This window comes from Manis javanica, chromosome 3, assembly GCF_040802235.1.
Source record: "Manis javanica isolate MJ-LG chromosome 3, MJ_LKY, whole genome shotgun sequence".
NCBI classification, from domain to species: Eukaryota; Metazoa; Chordata; class Mammalia; order Pholidota; family Manidae; genus Manis; species Manis javanica.
The window spans coordinates 8,576,982-8,601,800 of record NC_133158.1 but is presented as its reverse complement, the minus strand read 5'-3'; the positions used below and the strand labels follow the sequence as shown (position 1 = coordinate 8,601,800).

The 24,819-nt window shown below is 43.0% G+C and overlaps 1 protein-coding gene across 24 annotated transcripts in view; it reads left to right on the top strand.

Moving 5' to 3' along the window:
- Positions 1 to 24,819, top strand: part of FHIT (fragile histidine triad diadenosine triphosphatase) — a 1,286,968-nt gene that overhangs the window by 1,128,030 nt on the left and 134,119 nt on the right. For all 24 annotated transcript variants that reach the window (XM_073230809.1, XM_073230789.1, XM_073230799.1 and 21 more), the window contains one exon: positions 1,439 to 1,507. In XM_073230809.1, coding sequence (XP_073086910.1) covers positions 1,439 to 1,507 — 69 coding nt within the window. The remainder of the gene's footprint in view (positions 1 to 1,438; positions 1,508 to 24,819) is intronic.

Genomic DNA, 24,819 nt, shown 5'->3' with positions numbered 1-24,819 from the left:
CCTGGGCCTGTCCTGTACTGCTCTCTCCTAAGAATTCGGCTCCTTTGGGCAGTTTGTGATTTATTTCTCCCTCTCTGTCTTTCTCCCTGTGTACCTATGCTCACACAGTCTGTGTTACTTTAGCACACACTCATCCCGCTGCTGAGGAATCACGACTGGCTTCCTCATTCACCAGAGAATATTCTGGCAAAAACATACCACTCTTTAGGGACTGTGTGCTCAGCAGCTGAAGCAAAGCTCCTCTCTGCTTCATTCACCTCGGACCGCCTTGTTCCCTGCCTCCGCCCTAATAGCATATCATTTTCCCCTCCTCATGCAGCCCAGCCCCAGGGACACTTAATCTCACCTTCTCCGGAGGGGGGGGCCCGTTGGGGGCTCGGAGCCTGATCACCGTAATCAGGAAGGGTGGGCGTGACCCGGGACTAGGTTTGATTCTTTGTCTGCCTGTCCGCATTTAGGCTTTTCATTTTCACATTCCTCCCCATGGTTTGTCATAAACGCAGGAACACAGCTCAAGGGCAGGAATGAGGTTTAACTTCAGCTGAGGTACAATAGAGGCTATTTGGAAAGTAAAACTTTCAAATGGCAGTTTAGCCTTGAAGAATATATTGAATTAGATACGCTATGTGCCTTGATTCATGATCTCTGCGTAACGGCACTGCTCTGTGTATTACCTGGGTGTTTTAGTAGACTAGAGAAAGGGGCCGTTTACAGGATTAGCATCCCGGAGTCAGTGCATGTGCTGATGAGGAACGCTGGGGCCAGAGACAGGTGGCCTGGCTGCCGGTGGGACTCTACCACTTCTTGTAGGGCCTTGACCCCCTGGAGGGTCTATTTCCTCATCCATAAAATGGAGATCATAGTAGAACTTGCCTCATGGGGCTATTCAGAGCATTGAGTGAGATAAATGCCAAGTACAGAGCTTTCTTACCATAGTAAATAAAAGCTTAACGAATGAGAACTCTTCCTATTGCCATGGTGTGATTATTACGGAAGCCCAAATTCTGTCATTTGACCCTTGCTCCTTCCTGCCCTCAAGCCTTTGCTCTGCACTCAGGCAGTTGCCTGTTACCCAATTCTGCTTCGTGTCAGACGCAGAGTCTCTGTGGTCACCTTTGACGGCGTGCTGTCATCCCAAAGCTCCGGCTAAATACAACCAGGATTGACAACTTTGAATAATTCCACCGAGCCCCTGAAGCACTCTGGCATCTCACTCCAGCTCTCATAGATGCCGCCAAGTTCTTCTCTCTTGTTTTGCGCCTCTCCAGTCTCTGCAGATTTCAGATACAGTCACTGCGGTGAACATCATCTTCCTCTGAAAAATAATCCAACAGGAACCCACATGGAATAATTGGGTTTCATGAGAGCTTTGCTGTCAAGCCTAGAAATACATGGGAAGATAATCACATTTTATTTTTTCTTTCTTTTCCATTTTCAGCACGTTCACATCCACGTTCTTCCAAGGAAGGCTGGAGACTTTCAGAGGAATGACAGCATCTATGATGAGGTGGGTCTGCTCTTTCGGATTTTTGTTTGATCACAAGGGCTGTCAGTGTGATAAAAAATCAACTTGATGAATAAGGTGTCACCCAGGATTTATGGTATTAAATAGGATTCTACCGAATATGACTTGGGTAGCGGTGGTAGAAGCCAAGGGGCCAAGGATGGCCATATGGGAACCAAAGACAAATGAGTTATAGAATGCTTTTCTTCTTCAAATGAAACTCTGCAGAAACCAAGTATTCTTGCGATTTCTGCCCTGTTATTTACCAAGATGCTAACTATTGGGTAGAGATGTCCCAGAGTCTCCATAGGAGAATATATGTGGTGTCACCCATGGAAATGAAGCAGATTGATAGATTATTGTTTAGTGAAATACTGCATTTAATTTTTTAAAAACTTTGGAACTCAGTTTGTCTGGTCTACCAGCATTTACTCAAAGTGGAGCTCTGAATTATAGTCAAGCAGAAACTAGGTTTGGTTTGAATGATATGAGCATAACCCATGTATTGTATACATTTTGGTTAACTGGTTTCTGGGTACTTCCATTCAAAGATACAAACGTGAAACCAGTACAAAGGTGAATTGGCAAGAGCCGTGTGATCTCCTAGGGTCTGGTCTGCATGAGAACCTTCATGTACCTGTTTGCACTTATTTGTAGCATATAACCTATAATGTATATGCTGGGATAAAAAAATAAGTGGGATTATTTTTAAATTCTGGGATAATATCACTTCTGTTTAACTACTTGTTCTAGCCAGGGAAGGGCAAATAATTTTGTAAGAGCTGATCAGATGGTGGTGGTGCCCTGGAGGGCTTGGTTGGTAAAGGCTGAGAGGCTGTTTCTGGATACAAGGAGAAGCATTATGATTGATTAGCAATGTCTACCCCTGGTGTCGAATAGGAGAGAGTTGCCATTTTAGCCATTTATATGACTTCCTGTTCTAACCCTTTGAGAATGATATGTGAAGTAAATTTTTAATTTTGGTTGTTGACCGTATGGCTATGACTATCCCGACTCAGTTTGCAGGGATCAGATATAACTTTTTTTGTATTATAGGACTTTGCTTTTTTGTATTTATGCATCTTTTTTGTATTTTTAGGCTTTCTTTGTAGTGACTGGGTATAAGACTACTCACACCCTGAAAATTAAGAATGAAAGGTCAGCAGTTAATAATGAGACTTGCAATGAATTTTTCTGGTGCTCATTGGATCCTGTGAGGTGACTGGCGATCACACCTCTGGGGTATCCCTCGCTATTTGGTACTTCCTGTGTTTTCCAAGAGTTGCGGTAGACCCTGTGTAGGATGAAAATGCTCTAGTCATTGGTCCTTAAGTGCTGGTCTGTGGACTAACTGCTGCAAATCTCAATTTGCAGGAGATTCCATCCCTGGTAATTCTGGTCCAGTGGATTGTAGAGGCACTTAGGAGTCAGTAATTATGCAAGTATAAGAATCTTCAGAAGATTCTGATGCTAGGTTTGAGAATAGGCTTTCTCCCAAATTTATGCTTTCTCAAATCTAGAACTATAATACTGTAATCTGAATCCATTGTCATTGGATGTGGGATGTGGTTTGGGGTTAGTAAGGGCTTAGTTCGAGCTGGAAGAAAATCAGAATTATGGAGTTATTATGAAGAGATGCATTTTAAAAATATATAAGTACTGATCTTATTAGCATAAACTAAGGTTAATAAAATGTTGCCAAGTACAAACTATTTTAATGAATAAATTAGCACATGATTTATATACAAGTGAATACTGTTAAAGTGGTATTAAATGTACTTGAAAACATTGTTTTCATAGGCTGAACTGTCGCCCTGAAATCTTATTTATATTCCAAATGCATGATGACAACAGCTCAGGGCTCCATTTCAGCCCAGTTTGAGCCACAATGTCCAACACTGAGCTTGGTTCGTGGCCCTTCTCTCCTCCCTTACTCTGTCGTCCTTACGGGCTTACCGACACAAAATCTGTAGTCCCACAAACAAAGCAACACACGTCCCTACTCTCCTACCCATTTGGAGAAGCATCTCAGGAAGTTGTTACTGTAAGAGAGTTTTTTTTCCTTTTTTTCAATCAGCTGTAAGTCACATATGGTATAGACGGTACCACTAATGGAGATTGTGGTTTAAGACTCTGAGGAGACTGGGCTTTGGATACAGGCAGAATTAGGTTCCAATCCCAGCAATACCTACTAATTGTGTGACATTGGGCAAATCACTTAACCGTGGTCTTTTAATTCTCTCATCTTTGAACTGGAGATAATAAATACATGTACCTGAAAAGATTGTTGTGTGTGACATACAGCGTACAGACCCCAAAAAGCTTACTGCAGGAATTGGTACATAGTAAGCATTATTCATAGGTAGCTGTTTCTGTTCTTATTATCACTATTAATTCTGTTTTCCTTAAAAACTTAGCAATGACAGGTAAGTGGAGATTCGGATGCTCCCATTCAGTACTTTTTTCAGGGGTCTGATGTCCAATTTTCCCTCTGCTTTGAGCCACTCATTCCCAGATTCACCTTCCTCTTTGTACAGAAATCCTTCTCCGGTTTAGGTGTGTAATAAGATAATGTCTAGGAAACAGCACCAGAAGCACGAAGCATTGCACAGGCATTATTGGTACAAGATGTAATATACATGAGACTGAGTGATCTTAATCAGAAATGATGGCCTGATAGGGACCGCATTCTGTATGTTGATAGAAGCACTCAGTGGTGATTATGCATGTGTCCATGTAGTACAACAAACAGGCTGCCTTGGTGATGTGGGGGAACAGGGACATCAGGAGACCGAGCTCGATAAAATATAATTGTATTCCTACTGCTGCAGAAATAGAAAGCAACGCCTTAAGAAGCCCCGGATTATAAATTGGCTGGGAATGTTGTCTGCCCCCTGGGTGCTGGAGAAGGCCTCACAGAAAGGGGGTTGGGAAGCAGAGTCTGGGAACAAGGATGTGGGGAGAGGCTGGAGATGGAGCTGTTCTGCCTGGAGAAGTGAAGACTTTCAGAGGGAAGGTGGGGAGAGGGTCACTGTTTCTAACTGACTGAGGACTGGTCAGGGGAAAGGGTACCACGTTCTGTGTGGCTCTAAGTGAAGATCTGGCATTTGAGGCTGCAAGGAGGCAGGTACCAGCACCGACAGAAATCCTGACACTCACGGTGCTGGGAGGGGGAGCGAGGCGAGGGCAGTGAGCTTCCCATTCCTGCAGCCACGTAAGCAGAGAGCCGACGGTCGTGATGGTTCAGGAGAACTTCGAAACCCAGTCTCGGGAGGACTGCATGGCTTGACGATTCCTGTCTTTACAAATCTGGCCCATTTAATCATTACTTCCGTTTCTGGCTCTGCAAGCTCAGAAACTAACAGTGTGGGTTTGTTTGCTTTTTTGCTATTGTTAGTAGTACAGCATTTGGATCACTGCCTAATGAAACAAATACTTTTTGTTTTGTTCTTGGAAATGAACGCATACCTCTTCTTGGACTTCTGTGAGAACACACTCCATTGATTTTTTTTTTCCCATTCCCAGGCTACTTCCTCCTTGTCCTGCAGCTCGCTGTTGCATATTGATGGTCCTGGGCTTTGTGTGCCGCCTCATACATGTTTTATTTTGCTAGCAAAGTGTTTTTTAATGGTGTGCTTGATTTTGCCTGCAAAGGATTTTTTAATGAGTCTGAATACTATTAGGCACATCACTCATTCTCCAAGTGACTACATTTCCCACCACTCCCTATCTTACCAAGGCTCACCTCACTCATTTACGGTTCCTGCTTGACTGCCGAAGGCATTTGAGTTTGAGACCGCTGCCTATTTCTTCTCTCTACACCTCAAATGTCACTGGTCCCCAGAACCATCTAGTCCCCTGTACATGCCACTTATCTGTAATATCCATTTTACCTCCTTATTCATTTAAAATCTGTGGCTCTGGGTGGGTTCTTTTAACTCCATTAGTGTGTCTGGCACCCTTCCCCAGCTCCTCTTAGTCTCATTCTCTCTCACTGTTTGCTTTAATCAAATATATTAGTTTTGTTCCCACTCAGGGCTTTTACACATGTCATTCTCTTTACCTATAAGTTCTTCCATCTTCTCTTTCCCATCCTATGGCTTCATATCTTCATCAAAACCTCAGTTCAGGTATCAAGTCCTCCCAGAGTCCTTAGCATTCAACCCCCCACCCTGTCTAAGATAGCTGATCCCTTATCCCCTTCACAGTAACTCTCATATTACCATGTGTATTTCCTAGTTAATATTTACCACACTTGACACAACTTATTATTCATTGCCTGCACCCCCAGTTGTATTTTAAGCCCTGATAATAGGATCTAATCTGGCATAGAGAGGGTCTTCAGTAAATACTTGTTAAATGAATAAATTCATAAAAGAATAAGGTGTGGGGCTAGCAGAACTTCAAGTTCCCTACTAGTTTGCACGTCATGTAAAAGGAGACAACACCGTACATTACAGAGAATCCATTTATTTCCTCATAGCTCCATTGGTGAGATTCTGGTGTGATATCAGCCATTTGAGGTTGAGTCAATGGAGCATTTATGGAATGGAATCTATTGGTAAGAAAACAGTGTGCAGATGGCAGCAAATTGTGGCACACCGGAAAGATTTGGCAAAGTGATTATAAACCTTGTCTGATTGCTAAGCAAGTCTCGTGGGCATGTGTCAAAGCTGATAAGGAACTTGCCTACCCTGAAAGCTAGACTTGGGTGTCCGTAACAACACAGATGAGGGATTGACTGAAAGCAGGCTTAGGCCCTTCTCTTCCTTTCATTCTGACCTTGATTATCTTCTCTGAGTTTATCTTCACCTGCTCTTCCTGCAGCTCCCTGTCCCGGATTTGTCTTTATGTCTTTTGTTCACTAATTTATCTTCCCCATTTCAGAGGATGAGTCTCTCTTCTCTCGCACAAGGCTGAGTTCAAGCTCTACCCTTTGTAAGAGAGAATCTTGTATAAAGCCCTTTCCTTACGGTTCTCTATACAGAGCTTATTATCTGTTGCTCCCCAACCCTTTCTATACCTATGTTCCTTAAATTTCCATGAGTTATGTGACGCCTTCTCTGAACGCAGTAGGCCCTCCATTATCTTGACAAGTTGATGAAGATTATGGTAATGACATAAATGAGTCCTTGGATAAAAGATCACGGGCAGCTAATGCAGGGGAGGGAAATACTCATCCCCAGTGCCATGGGCCATCGTCTCATTGACCCAGTAAGACTTACCCTGGCTGTGTCTTAAATAAGCAACTCTCATAACTGTATTGGACCATTCATCAAATGTTTATGGCTGACATTGAATGGTTGTGATTGTGCACTGTATATAAAACCCATTACTGATGAAGGAAGTGACTATTACTGAAGCAAATGAGAATACCAATCAGCAGTTGGACAATTCAACCATGAATTTCATAGAGCAACTGTGGGTTCAAGCATGTCATGGGAAACAATTGCTTGGCTTAACATAATGCAAGAACAAAATCGACTTGCTAAAATACAGGTCGTTTGGCCCTAAGGGCTGGAGAGAACTATTATATTGCTGATGATATTTATTGTTGAACTTGCATCTCTTTCACCCACCATTTGACATTGGGCTCAGAGTCCATGGGCTCCCCAGTTGACGTTTTCAAAACGGAAAGAATGTTTCAGTGAGACAATTAATTAGCTTCCCCCCCACCCCACCCCACTCTGGGTTCAATGATGTTCTCATACTTAGGAAAGAGTTTTTGAGTATTTGAGAATTTTGGAATGAAAACTTCATTACCTCTTTCGCTCAGAATAAAATAAGACCTCTGGGGGTTTTGCTAAATTCACGAGAACTGCTAACTCAAAGAATCTGGATGTGATATAACCAATAAATACATATATAGTAGCAATAATTTAATGACCTGTAACCTCAAATTCTCTCTGAGTGGATCTCCAAATGTTCTTTGTCTTTCTCTTTGTATGATAAGAGAACTGGGGAGACATATTGCTTACCTTTTTCTATGTCAAATTATTACTCAGTTAAATCTCTATGTCCCTTGGAGACAAGGAACATAAAATTAGCAGAGAAGCATTTATCTGGTTAAAAATTATTTCCACCCATTCTTCTCAGAGGGTATGCAAGTCATATTAGTCATGTGATGGAGTTGGCACATATGGAGCGCTGAGGCATGGAGGTCTCTAGGCTGTGATGGTGGGAAACCCTTGGACACAGAAAGCAAGGAAGGAAGGCATTAGAATGGCTGAAGATAAAAAGATAGGTATTCCTTGGATGTGGCCCAAGGCAAAGGATGCCACCTCTGGGTTTTCCTAGAGTCAGCTTTGCAAACTGCTACGCTAGGTCTCTTCTCCCAGATGTGCTTTCCTCTCTCATTTGAATATGCTCAACTGCATATTCATCAGAAATAAGCAAAATTTGACCACAACACTCTATCTATCCTTAGTGCCAGAGTAAAATCACTCAATCGTACCACTCCACATGATCCTCCCTCACTATTTCTGAATAAGCTTTGTTGTGCAGAGTGTTTTCTGTCTTGCACAGTGAATTTTTTCTCCAAGCAGACTTATCCCAGCAGAGATCTGTAAGGGGCATGTTAGTGAAGGTGGCAAACACCTCCTCCAGGAAGCCTTTGCTGCTGGTGTCTCTCTGGCTTCCCCCTGCTTCTCTTAGTTTTGGTCTCCCTCACACAGTGACTGCTGCCATCAAAGTGCAGTGAATATCGGTAATTGAAGATGTGACCATTTTTATAATTTTAAAAATTGTAATTAGCTTTATATTTAAGATTATTGACATAACTACTAATACACAGTCACTTCAGAAAAGTATCAGAAAAGTTTTGGTAACTTTGGAGCCTGTGACCCACTAAAGAAAACTATCAAGATCTCACATAAGAAAATTTTCCAAATCTATTTTATTTAGAGAGTTGAGAGCATGAAGAATAGGCACAGGACAATTTATAGGAGGAAGAAATTATGAGCAGAAATGTATAAGTACAGCAAGAAGAGACCCAAATTAATCCTTGGTACTTTCCTATCGATATATATTATAGTGGCCTCAGAGGAAAGTTCCTGGACATTTGACTTACCTCTCTTTTAAAGATGAAAAACAAAATTAAGCAAGAAATAGGAAGGAAGATAGAAAATACATAGTTTTATATCTGCACACATTTGAATGTTTTTGCTTTTCCATTATCATATGTCATTCTTTAGATGAAAGAATAATGCATTTTAACTCAAATAACCTTTATAAATAAATCCCACTACCCCTCAGCTTTGGTGGGGGTTCATTCTTTGAACCTGTCATGTGTCCCATACCAGCAAAGAAGAAGAAGGCCTCCAAATTGCCTGCTTCAGAGAAGGCACTTAGGGCCCTGGAAATAGCCTCGTGGTTGGAATCCCAGCAGGCACGCCCAAACTGTGGTCCTTTTGTCACCAGTAGGTGGTATCTGTCATCAGTGTCCCTAGCCTGTACTTTGTATTGTGTTCTAAAGCACCACTGCCCAACGGGAATAATGTGAGTTACATGTGTAATTAAAAATGTTTCAGTACCACATTGAAACAAGTGAAATCAACTTACTAAAATAATTTTTGACCTGGTGTAACCAAAATACTGTCATTTCAACATATAACTAATACAAAACATTAATGAGATTTTTACATCCTCTGTTTACACAAGCCCTTGAAATCCAATATGTATTTTACATTTCTGGCACATCTCAGTTCAGACGAGCTCCATGTGGCTAGTGGCTACCAAATTGGGTAACACATTTCCAGAGTTTATTAATACTTACAGCTTCATTAGTTATTATAAAGTGTAATTTGACGCAAAACCTCTTAGTTTTCTCACCCTGGCCAGAGGACAGCGATTTATTTTTCCTGTTCCTCAAAACCATAAAATAACACAGGAGGTGAGTGATCAACCGAGTTAGGTCCTGTCATTCTTGATCATAGACTTCATTGAATATTTAAAAATGAAATTACCTCAAAGATGACCAGATGGGTTCCTCTGCAGAATTTACTTTTATTTTTATTTTTTGTCTTTCTGGTACTAATTTCACCAGGGATGCTCCCAAAATGACATGAATTTTGGGGACAGATGAGCCGCCATTTTGACGTGCTTGCTGTAGGCCGTTGTCCTCCCATGGGTGGCTGATCAACCGTTATTCAGGTGGCCAACTTTCTAGCTCCAGTTTTGAAAAAAAAAAACCATTCAGTGTCCTTTTGAGGCAAGATCATGTAAATGTGAAGCCTGGAGCCCCGGATCTAGACTCGTTGCTATTTAGTCCCAGCTCTGTGTCCTTGAACAAGTTGCCAAACTTCTCTGTATCTCAGTTTTTTCATCTGTAAAGTGGGGATTATGATGGGGTTGCTGTGAGAAATGGCATTACATATAAAGCCCTAAATATAAATTTTATACATGTATACACACATACACACACACACACACACCACACAAATAAATAAAACAAGTCCTAGTGCTTAGTTTTCACTCAGTAAATGATAATCATGATGATTTGAGCAATTATTAGCCTATTATTATCAGAGAGCATTCTAAGCAGTTGGTGGGAGTGTGAGGAGTTGGAAGCTGCAGTAGGGACTGGCTGGAGACCCCCCATTTTGGAGGCACAGATCCCCCAAATCCAAAGATCCCATCAAGGAGAGATCATTCGTTACCATGTCATCAGGTTCGCCTGTGGGCCAGCAGCCTAGAGAGACACAGCAGCCCAATAATCGATGAGCACACTAAACTTTACGCTACCACCAGCTTGCAGCCCACACTCTCTGGACACTCAAATACAATGAGGAAATCCCTTCCCGAAAGAAGAAACCCTGACTTCTGATTTTATTCCAAGACTTCCCAATTGCTTTCACTTACTGGCAAGCAGCTCTTTGGGGCGATTATTATGATCTCCCCACTTCCAGATTTAGAGGAGTAAATTGAGAGCTACCAGATTTTCTTTCTAATCACAAAAGTTTAGGAAAGGTTCTTATACCTTCACAGATGTAAATTTTAATGCATAGGGTCAAAACAGCAATTTATTACAAAGTTGTTTAATATTGAACTTCTCATTTAAATCTCAGTGTCCTTCGTGTTTCCCATATTTGAAATGGGGAGGAAAAAAATCTAGAATTGGGCTAACAGTAATAAACAATAATTTAACAATTCTAGTTCTTAATCCTTTGTTCCTAGGGAGAGGAATGATGAAAAATACTAATGGAATAAAATTATTATTGTCATTTAATGAGAGTCCACAATGGGCTGGACTCTATTCTAGGTGCTGTGCATGTATTTCTGCAACCTTCACCTACTGTGCAGGGTACATATCGTTAATACCATTCACTTGAAGCTAGACCTCACAAAGAGTGTTTATCTCAAGATCGTATAGTCAAAGCTTGTTTATACTAAAATCTATTTGATTACAAAGTCTTTGGTCTGAGGAAAATATTATCCTTTACTTTAATGGAAAATGCAAAGATAATGAGATAAGTGATTTTCTTAGAGACTGACATCCAGTGATAAATCTGTTTCCATTTTTCTGTTCTTTGAGACATTTACATGCACAGCTGCACACCCATCCCCCACACCCTACATTTCCAATAGACTCTTTAGATCCTGGACACAGCACTGCTAATTAAATATGTAAGACTTAGAGTGTAGGAAATTGGCATTTCCCAAAGTTAGATATTACATTTTCCCTGTTTTTAGGATACGACCTACTAGTCCCCAGCTAGGTACTTTATTATAACTACTTTTTATAGTTGTTTTTGTTTAACACAAAGAAGTCATCAACGCACTCCAGCCAAGCTTCTGCAATTCCCAAGGTCACCCTCTCTGAGCTGGTTTTGTGCGCTGACCCTCTTGAATACTTTTGCATGCCTTATCATGCATTCATGTCATGATAACACACTAAAATATTTAAAAGGGAATTGCTGCCTTTTTTCTTCCTCGAAAAGAAAGAGTCCTTGCTTACAACTCTCAAAAGGCCATAAACATCTTCCAGGCCAGCTGTACCAGTACCTGTTGGAAATCCGTACATTAGCAGGAACTAAGGAACTCATAGAATATTCCCTTTGCCCTGAAATGAAGCATTGCTCCAGCACCATCTTTTTCCCTTAAAAGAAATGTTGATACTGCTTAGAAAGCAGCTGGGTCAAATCCATGCTTGAACCATTTTCCATCCACATGATGTATCTACCATTGACTGACCTCTTTTCCCTGGGTACTGAGATAGTTTCTTCTTTTAGGTCTCATCTCTAAAATGAGAATATGAGGAGAATGGGGGTTTTCATCTGTTGGTGATCAGATATAGGGCTGCATTCAATTCTTGAGAGAACTTGGGGTCAAGATTTTCATCATTTGGTGATAGTCTCAATTGGGGAGGGGAAATATGGTGGGATTATGGCATTGGCATGCTGATGAGTTACTGCAGCCAGTGAAGTGCAGGACCAGGTAGTGTGTTATGTTAACCTCCAAGAATAAGAAAACTGAGGCACAGAGAGACTGGGTAACTCTTCTGAGATCACAGTGACAGAGTAAGGAACAGACCTGGAATTCACACTCAGTTCCCTCTACTTCCTCACACCCAATAAATCCCACCATCCAGTGAAGTAGGTTCTCAAGAGATGTTTGTTGAACTGAATCCATTACCCCCACAACCCTCTGAATCCAGAGCCTCGTTCTTCCATCCCTTATAGCTCTGTGGCTTCTTCTTTTTCAGCTGCAAATCCACCCCTTTTGGGATACTATTTTCCCTCCTGCCAAAATCTCCTCTCAAAATAAATGCATCTTAATTATAACAACAGTAGTTCACATTAACTTGCCTGAGATGACAAAGTATTTTTCTTACTTACAAAGTCTCATGAAAAAAGAATAGAATTTTAAAGCTGGAATATCAGGCCTTTAGTCTGGAGGTACATTGGGACTTTGCTGGTAATTCCTGAATCAAAACACAAAAGCTATCTCTGGACCCTGGACCCATTTGTAGAATCTACCAGAAATTAATTGGATAAATGGCCCCTGAAAGCCCCAAGTAGCACCGTCTAAGACAGAGCAAACCACGAGAGAACAGTCTTCATGCATCTTCAGATTTTGGAATCATGTCAGCCTCCTACCATGGAAATAATAGATGACTAATCGTCCTCTAGGCTCAAAACTGCCCTTACTTGTGTCACAGTTTCCAAACTCCCCCAGGAAGTATGTGTATAAAACTTGTACAACTTAACTATTTCATTTGAAAGATCTCCACCTAGGAAATAATTTAAATGCTAAAGAATAGAGGAATAGATTGTAATGGTATATATTCATACATATGAATGAGTGTTTTCAAATAAATTAGTGACACAAAATATTAGTATATAGTATTGAATGAAAAGCGTGGCATAGAAACCAAAAATAGAATGGAAGCATGTGCATCTAGGAATGAAGATGGATTGTGGCTGGATAATGGAGTCATAGATCACCCCTGTTTCTTTCTTCATACTACTTGGAATATCCCACATTTTGTCTAATGAACATGCAATAGTTCATTAATTTGAAGAAAGCATGAGGGGTCATTTTTGAAGCTTCCTTTTCATTCATTGGCAGAAACCAACTTTCATGGGTAGTTGAAAGAAACTGGCTTTAGTTTTGGTAAAGACCCCACAGGAAATGCTTTTATGTAACCTACCACTTGAGTTGAAATACCCAGAGAAATGGCCTTTTGGGGGTGACTTGTTAGGAAAAAACACTCTTCAAGATAATGTTTTCCCTGAGTCCCTTCTCTGAGAGGAAAAGGGAAGACTACGTTCAAACTGGCGTTCATACTGGTGTGGTCCTCCCACATTTCATGGTCCCCATTCATTTTGCCAGGTCTCAGGTTTTCTCCCAGCCTCCAAGTCATGTACTGTGTCCGAGGCTCATTGGAGTAGCCTATATAAAAGTTAGTAATTTTGTGTTTCACAGGGACCAGCCTGACTGTACAAAAATGAAATACTCTTTACTCCCAAAGTTGGGTTTACTTTCTGGCTATGAGAGCAAACCACTTCATCAGCCCAGGGCCAGGTTTTATTTCACTCAGAGAGTTCAGGGCATCTCAATCGGTTCAGGCCTATAAGTCAGCCATGTTCTGGTTTATAGCCTCTTGATTCAACATTCTGTCCCTTGAGGCCATCATGAGCTTCATGTCATGTGGGGTGGGCCGAGATCATATAGTCTCTGGCTATTGATTTTTTGGCATCTGATGTGCAAGGAGCCTGCGCCTGATCCCTGGGAGAACTCCTGGTCTGTGCTGGCACCCATCACATGGGCAGGGCTGGTGACCCTTGGCCTCCCGTATTCCTGAGGGGTCCCGAGTCCTGACAAGGCCTCTGGTCACAGCACATGAAGGGCACTTACTCTGTGCTTTTTGCCGGCTTGTCGATGTTCTTCTCACAGCCACAGAGAAGTCTTTCTGATCTCCCACACTTCCCTTAGGCTGGCACGGGGCCCGGGACTCCCTGGCAGACACTCAGGCCACGCTGCACCCTTCGCCCCTCCCCTCACAGAACTGCGTGCTCTGAGAGCCATAGGTGGGACATGCAGAGGGCAGGTCCGCTCTACTCCTGGATTCCCAAACCCAAAAGGAAGATTTGCAGTGAGCATCCTGTGCAAGGCAGAATAATTGCCTCCCAAGGGTGTCCATATCCTCATCTTTAGAACCTGTAAATACGTGACATGACAAAGAAGAATTCAGGTAGCAAATAGGATTAAAGTTCCTAATCATCTGACTTTAAAGTAGGGAGATTATCCTGGATTATCCTAGTGGACCCAATATAATTGCAGGGGACCTTAGATGTGGACAAGGGAGGCAGAAGAGCCGTGTCCATAATGCAGCCCAAGGAAGACCCTGCAGGTGGAAGAGGGCCACAAGCCAGGGAACGCAGGCTGCCCGTAGCAGCTGGAAAAGGCAAGAAAGGAGATTCTCCCACAGAGCCTCCAGGAAAGACCTCAGACCTGCTGACACGTTGATTTAGCTGGCTGAGAGGCCCATTTGGACTACCAACCTTCAGAACTCTACGGTAATACATTTGTGTTGCTTTGAGCCACTAAGTTTGTGGAAATTGGTCCGAGCAGCAAACACAAACTAATTAACATATCTCCAAACCCGAGGAATTGGTCTGGGGCTTGGGGGGCCATCAGAGATAGAGTGCCTGGCCCTGGTGCCTTCCCCCCGTCCCCTCCTCTCCGTCCCTCATTTGTGGTATCTCTCTTAGGTCTGTCATTCTCTGGGTTCAAACTCTCTTTTCAAGGGTGAGGATGGGCAGGTAGAGTTATCCAGCCTGCGTGAGTCATTTCTCACTCCAGCTGGAGCAGTGCCTTTGCAGGAGACGGCTGCTAAGCAGTAGATACATTTCCTCTTAGCCAGGAGATGCTCAGGGGGCAAATGGGGCACCGGTGATTACTTGGAAACATTAACTTACCTCACTGAATAAGAAATGAGTGACAGTGTGGACAGACTGGAAAACCCTACGTGCCAGGGGTGCAGTCCACTCTCATAGTGGACCGTCCAGGTTCAGGGGAGGAAGTGACCCCCTGCCTTCTCTCCTAAAGAGGTGTGTGTTCTGTTCTACTGATGATGAGACTGTGGCCAGTCCCCTGTGTCTGGGGCTCAGTTCCCTTATCCTCTGAGTGAGAGGCAGTCACCCCATTCTGGTCACCTCCAAGCACACGTTCAGCCCTGATACACCGATTCCGTGACACTGACTAGTTGGACTGAGAAAGAACCACTTGCCCTGAGGCCTCTCTCCCTTTGATTTCCACATGGAGGCCACGCTGACAGAGCAGAAAGGATATCGACACTGCAGTTGACTTTTAACATTCACTGAGAAGGGGAGAGAAAACAAAAACACACCAGATGGAACGTGAGCTCCCTAACATTTTCAAAACTTAGACATTTCCCCTAAATGTTGGCACAAACTGAAAAATAAATACCATCTTAAATGCTATTTACAGTTTTCAAAGTGGTAACAATAGTCTCTTGGAAAGCAGGAGAGACTGTGCTAAGACCGATTCTAATACCTTGGGAATTTTAGTTTGTGGGGGGAAATGTTAAGAGGATAATTAGCTGGGTATGAAAATAATGGGGAGGGGAGGCCATGCAGATGACGAGACAGAGCTGTGATCCCCCCTCTGACGGGTCCTCCAAGAATCACCTCCAAGAATGTCTGTGAATGTGGCTCATCTCATGTAGATTCACTGCTTATACTTTGAATGTCTTTGACTTGTAGCAGTCCCACAAGCCATGGGTCTTGATTCACTTGGGGTTTTAGAACCCTTTCAGAACCCTGCTAAAAGCTGGGAAATCCTTAGGTAAGAACAATGTTAAAATATTTATCCAGATACCTTAAAGATACATATTTAATGTTAGGATTTCTTTTGAAGTCCCAAGTGAAGAATGCCCAACTTGCAGCAGAAAGAAGAACATTTTCAAAGTCCACACGTGTATTCACACATGATCAAGGAATTGTGTTCACATCCCTGAGGCTCACTGCGCCCACTCAGGACCCACATCTCTCCATTTAAGGCATGTGACTGTTCAGTTATCTTATCTTCCTCTAGAGCAAATGTCAGAGACATACAATGTCAGAATGTGCAAGGAGGTTGGTGTCTTTTGGAAAGGAGATAGTCACCAGCCTTGGAGCAGTAAGCGGCATTCGGAAGCCCCTAACTGAACAAATGTAATGGTTGAGTCTCTTGCCTTCCCCTTAATTAAAAGTCCAGTCCTAAAGTCATGCAGTAGCTTCCAGGAAACAGATCTTACGTCTCCACAGAGAATTAGTATTTGCACTTTGAAGTTTGTGAATTGCCTTGATTTGTGATATTTGATGATTACATAGTATCAATTTCTGTACTTGACTCATTTACTCCTTGCGTCATCATCTCTATGTTTGGCAGACTGACTTTTATTTTGTAGGTGAGGTGGTTGAAGTTCAAAGATTTTCATGCATGTGCCCACAGTCCCACAGATCGCAGGGCAGCATCAGGCCCAAGCCCTGGCCCCCTGACTCTGGGCCCACGCCCACATTCTTCACCGTGGCGCCTGAGAAGGAAAATAATGACAAAGAAGAATGATGGTAAAACCTGTTCATGTAGTGAAGCTCCGAAGGCAGTATAGACAGGAGCAGGCCTTACTCTAGGAAGGAGAATGGGTTCTGTGAGAACCAGACCCAAAGCCTGAAATGAGGTTTTAGGTTAACCCACAAAGCAGGGAGTAAATTCTTGCTTCTTTGAATCACGTTGGTCTCACACTTGGAAGAAAGATAACTGACCTCGGGATATCACACCAAGAAAGGGCTGCACAGGCTGCAAACCAAGAATGGGCCTGAGGCAGACCCTCCCTAGTCTTGGGGTAGATGGTACCTAAGGGTGAGCTGCTCAGGAACAGGCAGGCAGCTGAATGCAAGGTGGTGTGGGGGCAGGGGCCCGGGGGACATAGAGAGGGTGTGAGGCAAGGAACAGCGTTCGGACTTATTTAAACGTGCAGGTCAGGCATGCGTGAGGTAACTCCCTGGGCAGTGCCAGCCTGTCATTTGCTGACTCTGATTTAGTCCAGGAGCTAATGTATCATGCGGGTGAAGGGCCGTGCAGCCTCCTGTTCTGCTCTCCAACCTGCACAGCTGCTGGAAGGAACCACTCACTGGAAAAAGGCAGAGACTCGCTGTTCTCATGCCCCGGGGGGCTAGTCTGGGACTGAAGCCACTGAGCCTGTTGCTTAAGTCACTGTCACTGTCCAGGCCTCCACCTCAGATGCTTTGGGCATGTCAGAGAGGTGAGCCCCACAGGCACCATCTTGTATTGTCCTTGTTATTGCACCAGGTGATGGTGAAGAACAGGCACAACGGCTCCAGCTAAGCCTCTGCTCTACCTTTGTGGTGATCAGCTCAGGGGTTGGCAAGCTACGGTGTGTGGGCCCCCAGCCTGGTCGTGTAAATAAAGTTTTATCGGAACACAGCCATGCTCATTCATTTTGCATATGGCCTACAAAGCCTGACCCATTTGCCATCTGGATCTTTAGAGTAAAAGTTTCCTGATTCCTGGCCTGGCATAGTACTGGGCCTGCAATGGCTTATTCTTCATCCCACCATTGGCTTGCAGACTTCTGATGCCACCTCATCAGCACCAAATTACAAGCAGCTTTTAGGGAGGCAAATGCTTATTAGTTCCACTAAGACATTTTCTCCCTAGATGAGGATCCGCTGATGCTGTCAGCTGGGGACCAGCAGAAACCAAAATGCAACTGTTTTCTTTCAATGGTTCAAGCCCTTCCTGCCACCTTACTCCAGGAATTTCAGCCTTTCCATAGCTGTCATCTGCCTACTCAGAGGAGATCATTTTCTATTTGTGAAAGTGTCTGAGAAGTTCACGGTCTCACCTGCATCTCCTCATGTGCCCGCATGTGCCCCTGGAGGTGATGTCAGCTCTCATTTCTGAGGTTCATTGTTAGAAGAGGAGCAAAACATAGAAAGGTCATGTCACTTGCCTAAGGTCCCACTCTGAATCAGACTCAGGTTCTAAATCCAGGCCAGGAAGAGTGTGGATGGATGAGGAGGAAGGTGGCTCTCCAGCAGAGAAATGACTCCAAGAACTCTGACAGCAGACTTAGAACTTTTGGACAGAACTTTTTCCTGATACCCAGCATCACTCTCAGTGATAAAATGAGGCTAAAAATATTTTCTAGGTCATGCGGTAGTTTGTATTCCGTCTGACAACAGGTATTAATTGTGTCGTAAAAGTACTGCTCTGTGGCTGTTACTATTTAAGTTAGTGTAAGTAAGGGATCAGTGTCTGAGCTTGAGCTTGTGGCTCTTCATTCAGTGTCTGGAGCTGTAAGGGCAAATGCCCACAGAAGAAATACAGAGACCATAAATGAATAAAGTGGGCTCAGAGTTAGAAAACAAAATCTGTAGTGTATTTATTATTGAAAAGACGCAGCTGCATGTTTCATTCTGTTTCATTGTTGCCAAGTGGGAATGTGAGACTAAAATTGTCAGATCTAATCATTGTTCCTGGAAATCTTAGTTTTTAACACTGGAAAGCAGTTTCCATTAAAAAAAGAAAAAGTACACATGGCAAAGTCCTTCCAAAGCTGAAGGTCACATCTGGTTTGCAACTTCTTACATGAAGGCAGTAAGACCTTCCCTGGGGAAGAACTTTCCTGGGAAGCTCTACTTACATTGGTTCACATCTAAAGATGGTTTTGCTCTCTCACTTGAGTATTCCAGCAAATATTTGCCAATACTTCTCATGTGCCAAGCACTGAGCTAGGATTTAGACATGAACCAGAGTCCCTGCCCGCAAGAGATTCTCATCTAGTGGGAGGATCAACACATCATGGAATAATTATGATCGAGTGAGATCAATGAATGTTCTCAGGGATATACAGCTGCTCCTGTGGGAACAGGAAGGGCATTTTGGAGGAGGGGATAGGTTTGTTGAGTCTTGAAAGATGAGCAAGAGTTTGCTACACTGGTAGGGGAGAGACTTAAGGAAGCCATATAGGCCTGTGCTATGCAGTATGGTAGCCACTTATCATGTGTGGCAATTTTAATTTAAGTTATTAAAAACTGATCAAATTAAACATTCAGTTCTTCAGTTGCACAATCCGCAGTCTAGGTGGTCAGTGGTTAGGGGCTGTCACATTAGACAATGCAGAATTAGGTCATTTCTTCACTATGGAAAGTTATGTTGCAGCTGACAAATGGTATCAGTAAAGATACAAACACCCGAGGACTCTAACACGTTCAGAACACTGCAAGTTTTGGGCTGTTATTAGAGTAATAATAACAAGGGTTGGACAGGTGGGCAGGAGGCAGAGTAAGGTGAGGTGTGTGGCAGTTCACTGTTGCTCTTCTCCACCCTGATTCTGTTAGATTCAGTATGCCAGCATCTACCCCCCACGCCCAGCCGTTACCAACGTATTTCTGGCTTCTCTTCTTTTTAGCTGACATGTATTCAAATATATCACATGGTCCTAAAAAAAGCAACATTGCACTTGCATATGTTCCAGGTTTCTGCAAGGGATGGCACACTCATATTCTTGCCTCAGATACTGCCTGGAATATTAAATATTTTAATGATTTTTTCACAGTAACAAAAATTATGAAAGGGAGAACAGACTTAAAATTTATTTTCATGCTGTGCTGGTCCACATTACTGAACGATATTGGGAAATGTATGAAATCATTGCTATTGCTATATATTGAATGTTATTAAAATTATTTCATTGTATATTCATTTCATTATCTCATTGTCTTTTTCCTCAAGAGATTTTAAAAATATAGGATGAACTTTCATTTAGTGCTCATGAAGAGAATGATGGAGATTTACCCTAACAGATTGTTAATTTAATGGCTGAGTTCTATTTGGCAATTGATGAACATTAACCACTTTTCTTTATTTTTCCAATGAGCAGTCTTATGTTGGATTGATCTCAGTTAACAAAGGCTTAGATTTGGGGTTTAATTTGGAAATTCTAGAAAACCCTTTGCAAGTGACAGTTCATACGTATTTCCTTTCAGATGACATCTCTTTTCTCTTAATAGTTCATTTACTTATCAGTCCATTTATTCTTCAGAAATCTGTTCATTTATCAAACATGTATTGTTTGACCCCTTCCATTGTGCTAGGCTCTCTGCTTGAAATACAGGAGAGAGAAAAGCAGTCATATTTCTGGCTGTTACGGAGCTGACAGTTTAGTGGGCTCTAGTAGGGAAGGGATGGTCCGCAAGTATAACTGAACAAATAAAGAATAACCTCTCTTATAACCTGAACACAATAAAACAAAGTTGTGTGTCTGGTAAAGAAAGGGAGAGGGCAGTTCTTCATCCTGTGTAGTCAGAAAATGTGTCTCTGATGAGCTGACTTTAAATTGATTCCTGATGACATGTCAGGAATGTCAGGCTCTGCAAGAAGAGCATTCCAGCCCAGACGGTTTGGGGGGAGACGAAACTAGACATGCTGGTTAAGTAGGACGATGGCCTCTGTGCTTGGAGTGCGAAGAGGTGGGCAGGTGCCAGACCTTAGAAGGCATTTTAAGCTCCAGTAAGGACTCTAGCAGATTTTGAACACGGGAATGATATACACTGATTAGCGCCTTTAAAAGATGATTACTGTGTAGAGAATGGAAGCTGGAGGTCAAGAACAAAAGCAGGGTGACCTGTTAGAGACACTGCTGCTGACGACTGTTCATGCCTGGAAGGAGTAACTGTGAGCACAGTTTAGAAATATTTTGATGGCAAGTTGCCACAACTTCCTGTCTGGTTCTGGAATGTGGCCCCAGTTACTGCTGTAGGGAGGATGGGCATGTAGGAGGAAGGCAGGGATTTATTAAAGGTGTCTAAGTGCTAGGTGCCCAACTAAGCAAAATCATCTTTGACTGGTCTCCTCTTTTCACCTTACTTTATGTCTTGACATGGAACAAATGCTTGTTCTGTGAAGCAGAGCGGTGATCTGCACTGTTCTCTCCCGTAATACGTCATTCACGCCACAAGCATCGATACAGTCCTTCCGACTATGTAGCAGGCACTCTGATAGGCACTGAGGACACAGTGATCCCTGCCTACATGGAACTTCCAGGCTCGTGAGGGAAACATTCACTAAATGAGTCTACACTGATCAGAGTTCCATACTATTGCAGGGTTTTACCTCAGAGCTATTGCTGTTTTGAACCAAATAATTTTTAGTGGGGGAGGTGGGTCTATGGGTAATAGGAGGCTTAGAAGCCATCAGTGGTCTCTACCCACTGGATTCCATTAGCACGTCGCACCCAGTTGTGATAACCAAAAATGTCTTCAGATATTGTCAGATTTCCCTGTCGGGCGAAACTACCCCCATTTGAGAGCTCTTGCCCTAATTCCCCTGGAATTAGTCAGCAGAAGCCCTTACACAGTCAACTTCAGAGGTCTGTTCTCATCACCTGCTGTGTAGGAGTGTATTTCCTCACCTGTTAGTGGTGGAGCCAGATTTTCAAAATGCGAAGGGAGCTTGTAACACCTGGGGTGGAACCCGTCTGCTTTAGATCTGAATGAAGTTCGGTTGGACTGAACATAGCAGGTGTGGGATTGCATGTTATTAGCAGTCTGCCAAGTGTGGAGACCAACCGATTGTTTTCAGTCAAGATATACTAATTTTGATCACTGTGCAGTGTGATGAAAAAAAATGAGCTGTTGAAAGGCATTCTGATCTTTCACAGTCCAAAGATGTTATAGTACCACCGTGACAGCATGTTGTTTTATTTGTGGAGGTTACTTCTACCAGATTGATACATTCAGTCATCTGAAGAACTGTATAAATTTAACTTATGCCATTTATCCACTGCTACCTGGACTTCAAAGTGTGATACATGTTAGTTCTTCACTTGAGTTGAGGAACAAATTCTAGAACACAGCTATCTTGATAGGCAAAAGGAAAAAAAGGAAGTCACCACTTCACTCTGGGTGCCAACCAGCAATAGCAACCGCTAGCCCTGCTGGTGTGATGCTAATGTTTGTAAGTGAAACTTATGTGCTAGTCATTGTGAACATTGCTTAATGTATAATATTTATTTATTGCTCAAACTGACCCTATAATTGTTATTTTTACCATTTTGTGTGTGGTAAATTGAGGTTCAGCATCTTGCCCAGATGGTAAGTCTCAGGGGTAGGATTCAAACATCCGTGTGTGTTCAGAATCCACACTCTTAACTTCTATGTGAAATTGCTTCTCCAGGCATTGCTAATGGGTCATGTTATTCTCTTCCATGGAATCCAGACATGGCCTCAGAATTCCTCTCAAGGCAGGCTCCTGCCATCTGGTCAGAGCTGGTGTTTGAGATGGAATATACGTCTTCCTCCTCAGATATCACACTGTGAATTCTGAGCTGGAACATGGGGGATGCCTTGGAGATCTGTGTATTACCACCCAGTGAAGAGAAGGGAGAGGGACAAAATAGTTGAAACAGATCTCACACGTCACCTTTCAGGCATCTCTGAATTTTAATCACTAGAGCTCGTATTTTACAGAGCTAGTTTTATTTCCCTTTTTAATTTCACAAAGGCGAAACACCCCTTCGCAACCGTGGCATTTAGCACTGTGACCTTGCCAATGGGTGCATCCAGTCTTTCACTCTCAGGACATCCCCAAGTTTCTCCATTAGTGGAAGAACCCTTTGAGGCTGAATTCTAGTGATGTCTGTGCTAGATTAGAGTGCAGAAGATCTAGTTTAGCTCCCTGCACTAATTTAGTTCATTTTACATTCTTTTCTTCTTGGGTGGCAAAGAGCCCTGTGCAGTAATCTAAAACCTGGAAGCTCTCAGGAAATGCCCTTCCCTCTTATTCTTGCCATTTTGCCCTTTATTAGACCCCTCGCTGGTGGAGGACGACTGGGCTGCATCGCCAGTTGGCACCTCAAAGCCTGGGATTGATTTTCTGTGCCACTAGTAAATACACCAGAGAGTTCAGTTTTTTCCAGTGGACAGCCCCTGAACATCACATAAAACAAAGGCGCCAAGGACAAGCTTTGGTTAGACAAAACATTAGACCGAAATGTGGTGGCATAAAGATAATATCCCTAACTACCCAACACAGCTGACTACATAATTACAAATTGTGCAGATACAGTTTCAAAATACTGTAATAGCTGTGTCGGAGTGATTCAGCTTCTTAAATATGGTCTTTACACTAGTTTAAAGTTTCCATACTTAGTTTTATGTGAAACATGAAAACACTTTTTAGGGATGATTATTTTCAGGATGCCCAAACATGATTTAATGTCAGGCAGTATTTTTATGATGAGGGACAGGCGGTTCCTATTTAGCAAAGTCTTAATTGTGGCTGGGTTTGACCTTTAAGGATTGCCCACCCCCACCGAAGTTGTATTGCTGTGGTACAGGCATTGATGGAGGTTTTTTATTTTTCTCTTTAAAAAAGGGATTGAGCAGTTTCCCTGGCATTAATAACACCCCCGTTCCATATATTTTAATTGGCTATTTTAGTAAGTTTGCTTTTCTTACATCTGGCTTAATTTTTTCAGTTTTTGACTTTGCCTGAGAATTACTGCCCCCAGCTGCTTTACCACCAGGGCTCAGCAAAGTGATGACTTTAAATTTCCAGTTGGTACATAGATTGTTAATGACCAGAAGAGCCCATCAATCTTGCTGACTAGAAGTATATTTAACAAAGAAGATGGCTCATCACCGCACTGCTTTGCCCATGGTTGCTTTAATCACACTGACTGCCCTTCCTGGCCTGGAGGCCCGCTGGGCCTTCGAGACAGGAGACAAACCACTGTGGCAAAGCGCTGCTGATGTTGGGGGTTGCACTCCAGAGGGCAATTTGTTAGCTTGCTTAGGGGACTCAGAACTCCCTTTGTTGTGCTTAAACACTCCTCCCGTTTGCCCAACTACGTCCCTCCTGATGAAACAAGAATCTGCTAGTTTCTCTCTCATTCCCTATTCTTCAACTTGCAAGTTGTAGGGTCATTTTTTAGGAGAGACTGAGCCTCCTGGCAACTCAGGCGTCCCAGAAGAGACAGACCTGGCTGCACGGATTGATGGACAGGACTGCAGTTTCACATCAAATCATTGTCCAATGGCATCCTTAACTTCTAAGTTCATTTTCATCTTTCTTTTTAGTTCAGGAACAGTGGAGTTTTCATATGTCTGCTTATCAGCATTCCTCTAATTTCAGTAGTTTTTAAGGGCAGTTATGTGCTGTTCAGGAAAATCTAAACAGAAACCTCAGAGTGCATGTGGATCCCTTGCTCACCAAAAAATTGACTGCAAGGATCCTTCAAGTGGGTCACTCTTCATGATCATGTAAAATTATCCTTTATAACACATGAATATCCCATTTTTAAGCATCCTTTTGTTGGATAAAGCAAGGGCACAAATGCACATCCCTATGCTGATGCCCATCAGAGGTGACCAGTGGAAAGCCCACTGCTAAAGACCCAGACAGGCCTGGCTTGCTAAGGTGAGGGGTGCACAGGGGCCCGCGGCTGACCTGCCAACAGGTGAGGGGCAATGTGTGCAAAGTGGTGTCCTGCTCTGAAGGCATTAGCTAAGATTTTCCAGTTGGTATTCTTCAGTTATAGATCCTCTAAGACCTATTGGCTTCCGTGTGCTGTTAAGGGAATGGACAGCGTGGAAAGGCCACGCTCGCCCACCCGCAACCCAGTTCTTCTCTGCGTGCCGGTTACTCATTGCTCCTGCCCTTCCTGGCCAAAGCTGTCTGTCGGAGCCTGGTCAGCAGCTGCCATCTTTACCAGCCTTCCTTTGCTCTTCATGCAGAACAGACTTCTCCTTTAGCCATTCCGCACACCTCATGGCTCACGGTCA